The 14,489-nt window shown below is 38.0% G+C and overlaps 1 protein-coding gene across 2 annotated transcripts in view; it reads left to right on the forward strand.

Moving 5' to 3' along the window:
• LOC129235938 (torso-like protein) overlaps positions 1-12,073 on the forward strand; it is a 30,411-nt gene extending 18,338 nt beyond the window's left edge. For both annotated transcript variants that reach the window (XM_054870028.1, XM_054870030.1), the window contains exons 2-4: positions 5,630-5,904; positions 7,902-8,333; positions 11,522-12,073. In XM_054870028.1, coding sequence (XP_054726003.1) covers positions 5,683-5,904; positions 7,902-8,333; positions 11,522-11,929 — 1,062 coding nt within the window. In that variant the 5' untranslated portion in view covers positions 5,630-5,682 and the 3' untranslated portion in view covers positions 11,930-12,073. The remainder of the gene's footprint in view (positions 1-5,629; positions 5,905-7,901; positions 8,334-11,521) is intronic.
• Positions 12,074-14,489: the final 2,416 nt, after the last annotated feature.

A 14,489-nucleotide genomic window follows, 5' to 3' on the forward strand; every position in this document is an offset into this window, starting at 1 on the left:
AATTGTGTATTTATAAAAATCCTAAATTACTGCTCCGAAATATTTAAACGATTAATGTAATTTCGATCGTGTTAGTGCAAACTAGCATTGCATCCAGTCTTTCTTGTTCTTCTCTTTAAAAGTTTAATTACTTTTCATTCGCAATAGATATCAACTGTCATTTTTCTGCAGTGTTGCAATCGAAAATTCCCTCGCATTAGTTATACTTACCATAATTCCTGAGATATTCCCAAATTAAGTCCCGATTAATACCACCGTTAGGCTATAAGGAATTCATGAATCGACTGTTCGGCGGATTTTACCTGTATGTTCATGGTGAACATTTAAATTATGTTATGTTTCACATATAGTCCGTAAGAGACGTGTTTTGAATAAGAAGAGTTAAACCTGGAAGAATCTAAATTTTTGCATGCCTTTTTCACTTACCGTCTAAATATTAAATACTCTAGATAGGTAGAGCCCACAATTCAGTCCAACATTTTATTTGGAATCTGTGCACTTGAAAAGTGTTGGATGAACTCTGCAGAAAGTAACAGGCCACTATTTTCTGGATACAAGAACACAAAGGAGTAGAAGAAAATGAGAGAGCCGATGAGCTCGATGAGACAAGTATTCGCTTGCCTAGATTGAGCATGTCAGAAATATACGCATCACTCTTCTCTCTGAAAACGAAACTAAATGACGAACGAGCTCTGGAAAGACCCTCCCTGTGGAATATGGGAACGCTCACCCTCGTACAAAACTGCCAAAATTATGCGACCGACTTGGAATACAAAAACAAACTTTATTTTATCACTATCTAGGAAAGACTGCAAAATATTGGTTGGACGGCACACTGTCTCACCCCCATCACGAAGCCGAAATGGTATTAGGCCAGAGCAATGCAGGTAACACTTGCAACGAAGCGAGTGCTAGGAGTACTTTGGAACACTTACTTTGCCACTGCCCTGCTCTTTGTAGGACTCGACAAATGTGCCTGTGATCAACATATTTTTCATCCTTGAAGGAAATTGCTGACAAAAAGCTGATCGGCTCGTTAAAACTCGCGAAGACGTGCATTAAGAATTACACAAAATAGTAATTTGACTCCAAATTCATAGCACACAATGGGCCCTAGAGGTCTAGTGAGATCTTTTTACAGATCAGCCAGCACTACCTAACCTACCTACTGAGATAAAAAAGTGTGAAACTATTGATAAGGTTCAAATAAAATTATTTTTATACTGTAAAACATTGAAAATGATATATTTATGCAACATTAAATTTACTTTGAATTAGGTCTTAAAACACCTTACAAACCGAAATAATATTACAAAACACAAAAAAAGAAAAGAAAAACAAAACATTTTAAACCACATAACTTACCTTTTTCTGCACGGTGTAGTTTTTGGTGACCATCACAATTTTTGTTATATCCGAATTCCTATACAAACATTTCTGTACAAACCTCTTCCGCTTTGCTCGAAAGTAAAACAAATATAGTCTCACATATTTTAATTTTTAATTTTTTCTCTTCTATTTTTACAATAAACCGTTTTTTAATGAATATTTTCAAGTGTGTGAATGTTTTTATGTATATACAGATGTATTTAAAAAATGTGTATATATGTTTGTGTTTGTCGTTTCATTAACGTCAGTCGCGCGTTGCTGATGATATTAGTGTTTTGTTGGTGCATTGTCGTTAGTTTCGCACATTTGTAGTTTGTGTTTTTTTTTTAATTTTAGTTTCAGTATTTTAATTGTGTTTTTATAAAGCTAATGACAACGGTTATAAATTCCGATGGTGGTGGTGCTGATGATGACGATGCCAATGTAGATGTCGATGGTTCACCGAATGTCAAGTTTAGCACCGCACGATTCACGGTCAATTTTGATGCTGACATTAACAACATATATACATACATATGCATCTATATATGGTATACAGGTTCATAAGCGAGCTTAGATGTATATATTTGGTTGATTAATTTTGGCAGCTATAATTACACTTCTCCTCGTTTTATGGTGTTTAACTATAAATGATTAAATCTACGAGCATAAATCATTAACTAAAACAAGAAAATATTCTGCTAGAAATCTCAGTGTTAATAGACGATTTCCTTATATCAACGCAGTGTGCCAAAAATACAAGTCTTAAATTTTTAATTGCACAGAAAATTAAAGAGAATACATTAAAGCCATAATACTTTTAGTAATTTATTGGGTGGACTTGAAATTACTTTTATTAAATCTCAAAAAGTGATGGTTGAAACTGTTTGAAGGTACGCCCATATATACATTTTGCCTTTTTTAGCATTGAAACGAGGCAGCAAATTATTGCAATCAAAGCCTTAACATCCTTAATTTGAGTCATTAATGGTGATCAGGCTTAGTGCGAATTATACATACTATGTATGTACATATGTACGTTTATGAAAGTATAAACCGCTTTGTGCTAACAGCGGATGGCCCTCGGCAAACGATGCCAACAACAATTTTCAGAGAACAAAACGATTTGTGACTAAAAGTGAAGTGCGAAACCCCCCAAATCAGGCCTCATTAATAAAAAATTGTCCAATTACAGTCATATTCACAGAGAGAGAAAGAGCTGTTTTAGCATAATAATCCAATGTTGGCCGGTAAATAAGTATATACATACATTCAAATATTTTATTTTCGTATTAGTTATACAGCGATGTTTACGCCTTTTGACTTCAATCTGTCATCAGAAGCAATAACCGCTTGAGTGCATTTAAGGGAAAATTTGGTTATGCGGCAATATTTTAAAAATGTTTGACATCTTTTTGATAAATAGGGGAAAAAGTTCCATTTGAAGTGACACAGAGACTAACACTGGCAGCAACCCAATTTCGGAAACTCTTGATTTTTTTTTAAACTATATTTTCAAAGGCGGCCGCCGCCTTGTTGTTGTTGTTGCAGCAGTGTACTTAACCTTACCAGTGTTGTGTAGATCACCGGTCTAGGAAACTTGCTGTTTCTACAGGTTGGGTCCAGAGGAAGAGGAGTCTTAGATGAATTGGTTTGATTAGGCATGTAAAAAGGTGGTTAGTGGCGTGAGGAGTGCCTTTACATACTGGACATATGTTTGGTATGTTAGGGTCGATTCTGGAAAAGTAGGAGCTTAACCTGTTACCAAGATTATATGAGTCTCTCTGGGTAGCCAGAGCTCTTCATCTGCTATGAGTGGTGGTTGGACTCCGATAACGGCATTTGGGTTTTGGGAGCTTAACAAGCTGGTAAGTGTCTCCCGATGGATGTCGTTTATAGCCTGTCTAAACACTGCTCGGTCCAGTAGTTGTCGATTTGTTTTGTCCTGGATCTCGTCGGCGTAATTGAAGATGTGTCTTCTGACGGGCCTGGGAGGCGCCTCTGGTTCAAACAGGTGCCTACATGGGTGAGACCTGCGGTAGCATCCTAGCAGAAACTGCTTGCTCAGCAGTTTGTTGTGCTCTCCTTCAGAGGGAGTATCTATGCCTCGTTATGTAGATGTTGTAGAGGGGACATAAGAAGGCATCCCGTCGCCGTCCGAATAGCAGTGTTTTGGCAAGTCTGAACCTTTGTCCACAGCGTAATTTAGAACCGGCCAGCCAATTGATTTGAATATCGCCAACAACATTTCTTTGTCTTTGCCCCAAGTACTGTCGGCTACCGATTTGAGGACCTTGTTGCGGTTTTGGACTTTAGTAGCAATTGCGGTTGTGTGCGCAGATAAGGAGAGCAAACTATCGAAAGTAAGTCCTAAAATTTTGGGATTGTTAACAGTCGGTATTGGTGTGTCGCCTGCCTTGACCTTGAGTTACAGTTTGACCTCATTTGTCCAGGTGGTAAAGAGGGTCGCCGTGGACTTATTGGGGGAAAGTTGTAGATTTATCGCAGTGAAAAAACGAAAAAGGTGGGTGAGGTAGTCGTTTACTTTGGCGCACAGGCCATGAATGGCATTGCCGGACGCCATTATCGTACAGTCGTCGCGCTTCCATATGTAGAAGTTGAAAAGCAAGGGTGGAAGGACTCCACCTCTTTCTTTATCTTCCTCTGTTTGATGAGGTTTCGAAATATTATCGACGAATGTCGACCGCTCAGGTAGTTCGCGGACCACCTCTTCAGCCCCGGCGGAAGTGTCGACTGTCGAAATGTCTGGCTGACAGTGTAGAAAGCTCTCTTCAAGTCCAGCGCTACTAGTCCTCTCGCAAGGGCGGTTTTGGTTAATCCCGCGCTCGATCTGTGTGCGGCCGCCGTAGTTGTTGCTGTTGTTGTAGCAGTAACTTTGCCTTGTAAGTGTAGTGTAATCACCGGCCGCCGTAGTCGAATGGATTGATGCGTGACTACCATTCAGAATTCGAATCTCAGTGAATCAGGAAAATGAGGAAAAAAGTTCCTTATAAAAATATTTGTGGTTCGGAGTCGGCTTAAAATAGTAGATCCCTCCATTTCTGGAACAACAACATACCGCACGCCACAAATACGAGGAGGAGCTCGGCCCATCATCCAAAGAGGGTGTAAGCGCCAAGTATAAATATATATATAGATATATATACTTTCGGAGGAACTCTTTTGAGGCATTACTTTATGAAAATAATTTCTTTGCCATTTTTTCAGTATTATTTTTACTTAATCTTCTTATGTTGCCCTCATTACATAGTTGCCTCATTTGTCTCTACAGTTAACTCGTTGCCGCTATTGGAATCATATTTCCAACCTCCACTCACGCCTATTGGATTATGAAATTCGTAGGTATTTTAGGTAATTTGTACATGCATTTCGTTTCGGAAAAAATTTGCTGATGAGACATTTTGCGCAGCATTTGATACATTTTTGGAAATTTTGCAAACGTTTACGTGAAGAAACTTTACTTTTTACATGAGAAGATCGGACGCTTACATAAGCGCAAAATTGATCTATGCGTGTGTCCATCAATGTATTACCGGAATCGAGTTGTTTTAAAAGCTGATTCTGAAATCTTGTTTATGTATAAAAATCAGTGCTTTAACAGCTCCAAATACATGTGGAACTTATTTACAATCGAACGAGGTAAACAAGTCATTGCCACGTACACCCATTACCAAATAAATACTTATTTCTTAGTATCCCAATCTGTAATTGCAATATCCGTGCTCGTACAAGTGATGAAAATATGGCTTTTTTGAAAGTTCAGCAAAACCCATACATCTGTTGCCAAATGCAATGCTCTGTACTACTTGTATACATAAGCAAGACTTTATACGTATGTAACTCAATTTACTCAATTTGGAACATTTGGCGGCAAATATTTTGGACGGCGTAGGTTCGTACTCGTACAAGTTTCTGCTTAGTGACCTTACAAATATCGCAACATTCGATCAGTTTATTATAAATTTTTTTTATATGGGCATACATAGGTTTTTTTATTTTTTCTACACATGCACACATTTTAGCAGCACCGGCGCCTTAGATAAGTGTGCTTGTGTGCGACATAGACACAATCGGTTTTTGGTTCGATCTCAAATGCTTTCCGATTTTCCCATGAGAAGATACGACAAACCTCTGTGTGGGTTTCCGCCATAAACACAATTTGCTGTTCAATTACGCGTACGAGTACAAAAAAATGTATAAGTGCAAGTTTTTTATTTTCTTAATTTCTTCATATTTGCAGTTTCTTGGATTGTACCACATACGTTTTTATGTTAACTATACGCCGAATGAGCGATGAAACTGGATAATGGTTTATGTTGGCTAGTGGCACTGATTTTCGTAGCCTGCAACATTTCCACAGGCGACACTCGTGAATCACAATTGCGTATCGGTAAGGCCATCAATATTTTCGTGCGCTATGGCTATCTGGGCATATCAATGCGTGTCATTCCTTACAATGACAGTTACGAAGTGGACAAATGGTTGTTCAAGGAGCCGACAAAGTCTATTTATAAGGTAAGCTATATAACACATGAAAAGTCCCGGGATAACATAGACACGCGTTTTTTTTTGTTCAAAAATAGCTTTATTCATCAACGTTATTTCCATCACGAACAAGCACCGCTCTAACATTTCAATACCACTTTTGTAGAACAATTTATCTTCTGCCTCAAAATAGGCTCAGTTTCAGCGATAACCTATTCATTCGAGCGAAATTTCTGACAGCGAGTTTTTGTTTAGGTGTGCGAACAGTTAGTAGTCGCTGGGAGCCAAATTTGCAAAATACGGTGGATGTGGGGACAATTCATGTAGTTTTGCCATTGCTCAGCATCATCAAAACGTTGTGGTTTTTGGTCAACAGTGAGCAAACGCGGCACCCACTTTGAACAGCTTGATGATGAGCTTTCTCATAGTCAAATGCTCATTGGACTTGCCATAAATTCTGTGACGAATTTTACATTGCATACGGAACATTGCGAACAAATTCGCAGAAAAAAGTTTCGTAATTCTTGCTTTTGTTCATATGCATTGTCGACTTATGAATTGTACTCAGTTTCGTTGCAAATTTCGCTTGTTAACAATGGAGTGGGGAGCTAAGAAAAATCGCATTGTAATGAGAGAAAGAATTCGCAGAAATCCCCTTAGACAGCAGAAAATCATATCCAGGGAAATGAATGTATCAACTAGATCCATGTCAAGACTAATTAGAGATGATCTCCACAAGAAAGCCTTACATCGTTTAACCGGTCATCTTTTGAAGATATTATTTTCACAGATAAGAAAATGTTCACTGTTGAGGAAGTTTTTCTAAAACTTCTAAAGACGCAAAAAATGTTGTTCCATGGGTTCTCAGTAATGGTTTGGTCTTGTAAAGGCGTTACATCTCTTCATTTCTGCGAAAAAGAGGTTAAGACCGTGGCAAAAGTGTACCAGGAGGATGTCTTGGAAGGCGCGATGAAGCAAATTAGTAGAACTCCCTTCAATGGAGAGCTTTGGATCTTCCTGCAAGATCGCAGCCCATAAAGCAGCAGTGGATAAAAAACAATATTTCTGAGTTCATAGCCGCTGATGATTGTCTGTCTGGAAGTTCAGATCAGAATCCATTGGACAATAGCTTAATGGCCTAATCGTTTGAAGGCTTGTGTAAAAGTAAATAGTGACCATTTCGAATGAAATTTTAAAATTTTTTTCTTAATATTTACATAATTAAATAAAACTAACTTCATTAAAAAAGTATTAAAATTGCATATCTATGACGTTCTTAACTTGTAACAGAACTTATGGCGTGACTCAGTACAAAGCCAACACATTATTTTGATATCTTTACGATAACAGCTAACTCACGGAACTTCACTTTTCGATCAATCAAAATGACTTTGTAGAGTTTTTTTGATGTTTTCTCGTGTTACCGCCTCATTTTCACGTCCACTGCGTTGGGCATCATCGGTGTTCTACAACCACGCTTACTATCGTTTTATTGTTGTTTCTGAAGGAGCGAAGACCCCATAACAGTTTCCAAGCCATTGCTTCGCTTGAACGGTATTTTTCCCCTTAAGAAGCAGTGTAAAATTAAAACATGGAATTCTTTTTGATCCATTGTTTTGAAAATAACAAAAGTAGCGTCACTCCTAGCACAATAACTCACAAACTAATGAATAGAATGTCATCAGAATCGGATTATACGAGTGTCCGTTTTTGAAACAGTTTTTTCTTTCTATTATAGAATTTATTTAATCTGCACAAATATTATATAATATAATACTGAACCTTCAAAATCAGCGAAAAACTAGATATGGTTGTAGGAATCAGAGCTCGATTAGAGCGACAAGATAGCACTTGTGTTAGCAAAGCTTTCCATTTTTTCAACTTCTGCGTTGTTTTTTATATTTAGAAGTTTATTAAATAAATAACCAAATGATTATTATTCCGTATACTCAAATCCCGTTTTAGAATATCACTAATTCTGTACTTACTGCTGCACTTTTACTTAAAATACTCAACATTTTTTACAGGATCTAAGTTCTCTCAGCGAGAGTCGCGAAGAGAATGCTCCAGGCATTTTTCATGGCGATTTTCATATGGAATTCTGCGATAATCGCCGCCAACTGTATCAAGCTTACTTTCGGGATTTTACCGTTGAACGGTTAGACAAGCCGTGGGAGGCCTTTACCGGCGGTTGGTTCGCCGACAATGCAGCCAAAAAGCTGGGTATCAACACATCCTACATACAGGGCGAATATTCCTACGTGTTGGTACGCGTTGTACGCTTCCGTGAGGTGGGCAAATTCAAAGAAGATATACCACTGAATCAGACGTTGGAGAATGATGTGCGTGATCGCATTAGTGGCATAACAGCGGGTAATGTCACAGGCGCCATAAAATTTATGGAATCGTGTGGCACACACTACGTCAACTCCTACACGACAGGAAATTCGTTGTATCAGGTGAGTGCTACTTCCTGTAAATATGTAATAAGTATATATATATATACTTACACTCATGGGCAGTAAAATAGGTGTGTGATATTTTGTTGTCGAATGAAAACACAGTAACATATTAATAAAAATGGCTTTATTGGTTTGAAAAATATTCTCTTTGGAACTTGATACACTTCTGGATTCGTTTGAACCAAATTTTAAGGCACTTTTGACATTTAGAAGTCGATTCTTTCAAAATGAACTGTTTAAAGGCTTCAGCAGCTTCTTCGTTGAAAAGCGTTGACCTCGCATTTTATTTTTGATGCTCGGAAACGAAACGAAATCATTAGGTGAAAAATCAGGGCTGGAAGGCGGAGGGAGGACCCATTAATTCGATCTTTTGAGTGCTCAAAAACACTCTTGTGTGAGCCGACACGTTAGAGCTCGCCTTTTTTTGATGAAGGATGACTCGTTTTCAACGATTCGTTTTTCTTACTTCTCCGAAAACTTCTGGCAAACAAATGATGATGTACTACTCAGAATTGACTGTTTTAAGTTTTTTTGGAGGTACGGATGATTTTCCGAAAAAAACAGGCGAACATTTGAAGTGATATACTTCTTCCGCGAACTACTATTGTTGGATTCCGCTCGTCTTGGAACACCAATACTATCGATTGCTGTTTTGTTTCCGGCTCAAATGTATAGATCCAAAATTCGTAACCAGCTATGATGACATAGACGTGCTTTGAACTACCGCGGCTGAAATTTTTCAGTTCTTTTTTGGAAATTGTCTAATTAAGCGGTATTCCACGAGGACAAATCTTCTTGACGACCAAATATTCATGCAATATTGCATGTATGCTGATCCCACTATTGCCCAAAGATGCCTCTACCATCTCATGATATGTCACATGACCACCTTGTGTTATGAATCGATGCACAACATAGATGGTTTCTGTCACGACAACTATTTTTGGACGGCTTTCATGAAATTCATCGTGCATTTCACAGTGGCTAAGAGGCATGCTTCAATGCCAAGAGTCGAAGTAAGTGGATCAATACACTCCGGTCTCTATAATCCATATTGAAAATCGTAATAGATTAAAGCATGAAAAGGAGAAAGAGGGATTCTTCCATCTTTTGAGCGAGCCGAATTTTTCAACTCACTGAAACAAGAACAAATAAAGCTCGTGCGTGAAAATGTTGTGTGTAAGTTTAACTAAAAAAAGATAAACTTTTCGATAAAAATATTTAAGGACAGCCCATCCCACGTTGTGTTGCAAAGGCGACCCTGTTAAAAGGTGACCTACATATTGAACATTGTCAGAAAAAAATATTGTCTAAAATCAACGGTATTCTGAGCGATTTGCAACTTATCATCAGCAATTACAGCTCGGGATGAGCCAGTGCTTCCCGTACAATAACTCTCCACTTGCAACTACCTTTTCATAGTCTACAGAGCTGCATACCAAAAATTATTCGAAAAATCTGATTAAAAAGTTTAAAATTTTGTTAAAAATTTGAGGAATTTTTATTTGCATTTTATATGGTTTTCATTGAGCAATGCCATCAACTTTTATAAAAAATAATATACACTAAATAAAAAAAAAACCTCAGAATATGCTAACCTGGGAATATACCCCAAGCATGTCCTGTAGGAAAGAAGACGAAACAACCAAATATCTTGCCCAACATTGATGCTTAAGCGGGCCAAACACCTTCTTCTTCTTCTTAATTGGCGCGATAAGCGCTTACGCGATTTAACAAAGCGCGCCAGTCGTTTCTTTCTCATGCTAACCGGCACCAGTTGGATACACCAAGTAAAGGCAAGTTCTTCTCCACTTGATCTTTCCAACGCAGAGGAGATCTTCTTCTTCCTCTGTTACCACCAGATGGTACCGCATCGAATACTTTCAGAGCCGGAGCGTTTGTATTCATTCGGACGACATCACTGCGCTATGTCTTTGTCGTCGGCAAAAACATATTTTACCAAAGTATAAAATAAAACTCATTAAAATAGGACAAATACTAAATTTAATTGAGGAGTTGCGCAGACTGAAATAGTCTGACTCGATGAAGGGGGCACAATAGATCTTTCACGTCGCAGTTCTAAATCACCTCATAATAATAATAAATTAAACACAAGTAAAGTAGCCAAATAGCTGGCGGCCGCCGTAGCCGAATGGGTTGGTGCGTGTCTATCATTCACAGAGAGAACGTAGGTTCGAATCTCGGTGAAACACCAAAATTAAGAAAAAGTGTTTTTTAATAGCGGTCTCCTCTTGGCAGGCAATGGCAAACATCCGATTGTATTTCTGACATGAAAAAGTTCCTCATAAAAATATCTGCCGTTCGGAGTCGGCTTGAAACTGTAGGTTCCTCCATTTGGGGAATAACATCAAGGCGCACATCACAAATAGGAGGACGAGCTCGGCTAAACACCCAATTATATATATATAGGGCCCGCCATCTATCGTTACGGATTTGAACTAGGTATTATTTGAAGAATGGTAACATTTAGCTGTCATCTGATTTGACAGAAAATTAGTTTTATTCTTCCGCTGAACGAAAATGGTTGTGTATACGCTCAAATAACGCTGGGAAATATTGCGACATTACTTTGAAAATCATGGTAATGATGCAGAATGTGTACGAAAATTACGTACGGCAATGGGAAGAAGAAAGGCACCGAATGAAGCGTATGTGCGTTACTTTGCGAAAATGTAAGAGAAACTGGGTTGCTTATTGACAAACCAACGCGTGACCGACCAAAAACCGTCCGTACACCCGAAACTATTGCTGCTGTGGCCGAGAGTGTTCGTGAATCACCAGGAACATCAGTTAACCGTCGTTCTCAATAATTGGGTATTGCGGAGACATCATTGAGACGAATTTTGTGTAAAGACCTTGGTATGACGCCGTACAAAGTCCATGAATGAAATTGTATTCCATCATTAACCGGAAGGATTGTACTTCAAAATAAAAAAAACAGTTTGGAAAAATATTAAGTAGTTTCTTTTTTATAGCATTTTTAATTCCGTAAAGTTATATGGCGGACCCTATATAGTTATATAAAATAGCCAAAACTGCTCAAAATGTCGCACAACTAATTTATTGCACACGAGTGTATGTATATATGAATATGTATGTAAGTGTGTAGCCATCATAAATGACATTTCATAAATAAATGCGCTTTTGTTTCTCTTTCGATTCAGGTGTTTGTCTACACACGCAAAAACTACCAAATGATTAGAGATCGCATCAAATCGAAGGGATTGAACAGCCTCTCGAAGAAGGATCTTTACGATTTCTTTGCGCCATGGCATGCCGTACATTTGGGGCAAATACGTTCGGCGAGCGCCAATGCAACAGTGGAACGATGGGCACGTCGAAAACTGCAATATGAGTACTATGTTGTGAAGTATGTCACGCTGCTGAAGCTACACGGGAATGGCACGCTACTGAAAGCACTGGATAACCTCTTAGGCAACGATGCGATTTTGCAATTGGATCTGAAGTCATTGAATGTCATATTTAGAGATGAACCTGAAAAGCGGAGTTGGTTCAACGAAGTGCTCGACAATCAAATGAAGCTTTGGGAAGTCAACATGCCCATGAACTGACGGTCGGTCCAGACAGTGGCTATGTACGGTACAGCTGGTTGCGAGGATTCGTGAGCCACCGTAAATGTTCCTAAGTCGTTAGCGACTACACTATGCACTGTTGCCATTCGTTTGCGTAGCCGTAAGTTATGTACGAATACTATATATGTATGTATGTACATATGTGCGTGTGAGTTCAATGTTGAAGTGCTTGGCGATGGTCACATTACTTTAGAAAATACGAATCGTTGTTGTTGACCCCGGAGGCTGCAATAATGCTTTCTCGATGCCTGTGATAGTTTTAATTGATTTTATTGTTGTAAATTAAGTTAGTCCTTACTTAAGTCATAGCATACTACTGTACATACATATATACGAGTATGTATGTATGTATAAATAGCGAGGGTTAGATAAGATAAGGGGGATATATACGTAAGTATAGAGGTAATTGTACAACTGTAAATGTGTGTACATATATGTGTAAGTTTGCATGTATGTATTTAATGTTATGTGGAATTCGATACGGGACTTGTATAATTGTATAGGTAGACTTACTTACGAATATGAGTTAATAATTAAATTAATATAGTTAAGAACGATTTGTTAAGAAAATATTTGTAAATATAAAAATTGGAGGTTAAATAGATGAGCAATCAAGTCGCGAAGGATTGTCGTTTTTATTAACTGTCTGCATGTGAGGTTATTAAGTGCATAGAAAATAAAAAAAATTCTTAAAAATTTTCAAAGTTTTGCAGTTCACGCACCCCATTCGGCTACGGCGGCCGCCTGTAACACGGTAGAATAATATTCAGCTACAGCTTTCTTTGTTCAGTTCCTGGCATTTAGCTGCCTTATATTTTACAATGTTGCCTTTTTTCGGGGAATGTTTCATGTGCTGCTTCTTTAGAGACATGTAAGTACCAGCTTGAGCAAAAAGTTCCCAGAATAACCGCCAGGTGACGATCCAAGTCAACTGATTATAGTTCTTTTTTTATTTTTGTTTTGAGTTAGGTTGCCACATCTGTGATTACATTGTTAACAAAATTGTATCGTCATTACTGGACATTCGCCGTCTTGAATAAATCTACTTCTACATCTGTTTGAGATTTTTCAGTTTTAAAAATGGATTTGAATTTACGACAACGAGTTTGTTTTAAATTTTGAGTTAAAAATCGCGTCAATGGTGCGAAAACCTGAGAAATGTTCGGAAACTGTTTCAGATATGACGCTATAAAGAAACCAGCTGTTTACGAGTGCCATGAACGCTTCAAAAGAGATCGTGAGTCCATCGAGAATGACGAACATGCGCCCTCGACATCGAAAACTGATAAAAATATATAATAAAGTGAATGAAAAGTTGATAAATAACCGCAAATTAACCTTCACAGAGGTTCCATGGACTTGAACATTGCTTATGGATCCGTTCGGGACATTGCAGTTAATGATTTAGACTTCCGACGTGTTGCTGCAAAGTTGGTCCCGAAGGCCCTGAATACCAAACAGAAAAGGGACTTAGTAGATAATGCCAAATACATGATTTTCAAGGCTGAATCTGATCCAACACTAATCAAACGCATCATTACTGAAGACGTGACATATGTTCATGAGTACGTCATGCAGTTCAGATATCAGGCGAGTGAGTGAAGAGCTCAGGATGGACTAAGACCAAAAAAATCATGTCGTTTTCAGTCAAAAAAGAAGGCGATGTTCACGGTTATTTCATTATAAAGAGGAAGGTATGCCGTTAATAGTGGAAAATAACATCAGGCAAAGGACCATCACGACCACGCTTCCAGGATATTATCCTTTTCATGAAAATGTCCATAACCGAATTGCAAAGTGGCTGCCTCACGGATTCCATCTTTGAGGCCTTGAGTCGACCCTTTCACGTGGCCCCAAAGAAAAAAGTCACAAGGTGCTAAATCACAAGATCTCGGTGACCAATTGTGATCACCTCTGTGAGAGATAACACGGTCCGGAAATTTTTCCCGTAAAAGATCAATGGTTTCGTTGCTTGTGTGGCACGTAGCGCCGTTTTATTGAAAATAAACGTTGCCCAGATCAATACCATCCAATTCCGGCCATAAAAAATTGTTAATCATCTCTCGATAGCGCAATCCATTCAAAAATAACACCTGTTATTTGAAATCCCTTTATTTCGAATACCCTTTGACCCCAGTACAATAGACGCAGCGCGCGGACAGTTCTGGGTAATCCTAGCCATTCAATTTCCGATCTCATAGCAGTCATTTTCATGTCTCATGTCCTTTGCTACATTTGACGCAATTTAATATGTGGAAACTCTGTTAGTCAAATTAGTTAGTTTTTAAATATATTTTTTTATAATATTTGTGCAAAATTAAATATGGAAACTTTCCCTCAACTTATTTGATATAAAATAAAGAATCATATATGTCAAATACATACCTTTCATTTTATACCCATATTGTAAATATTATTCGTAATAAATATATGGCAACCCTATTAAGAAATTTTGAAATAATTCTCGAAACTACAAAGGAGTTTTTTTAATGAAATGTATGAATTTGAGAAAAGTTTCTTTTGAAAACATGGGTATGAA

The sequence above is a fragment of the Anastrepha obliqua genome, chromosome 1 (assembly GCF_027943255.1).
Source record: "Anastrepha obliqua isolate idAnaObli1 chromosome 1, idAnaObli1_1.0, whole genome shotgun sequence".
In the NCBI taxonomy this organism is placed as follows: Eukaryota; Metazoa; Arthropoda; class Insecta; order Diptera; family Tephritidae; genus Anastrepha; species Anastrepha obliqua.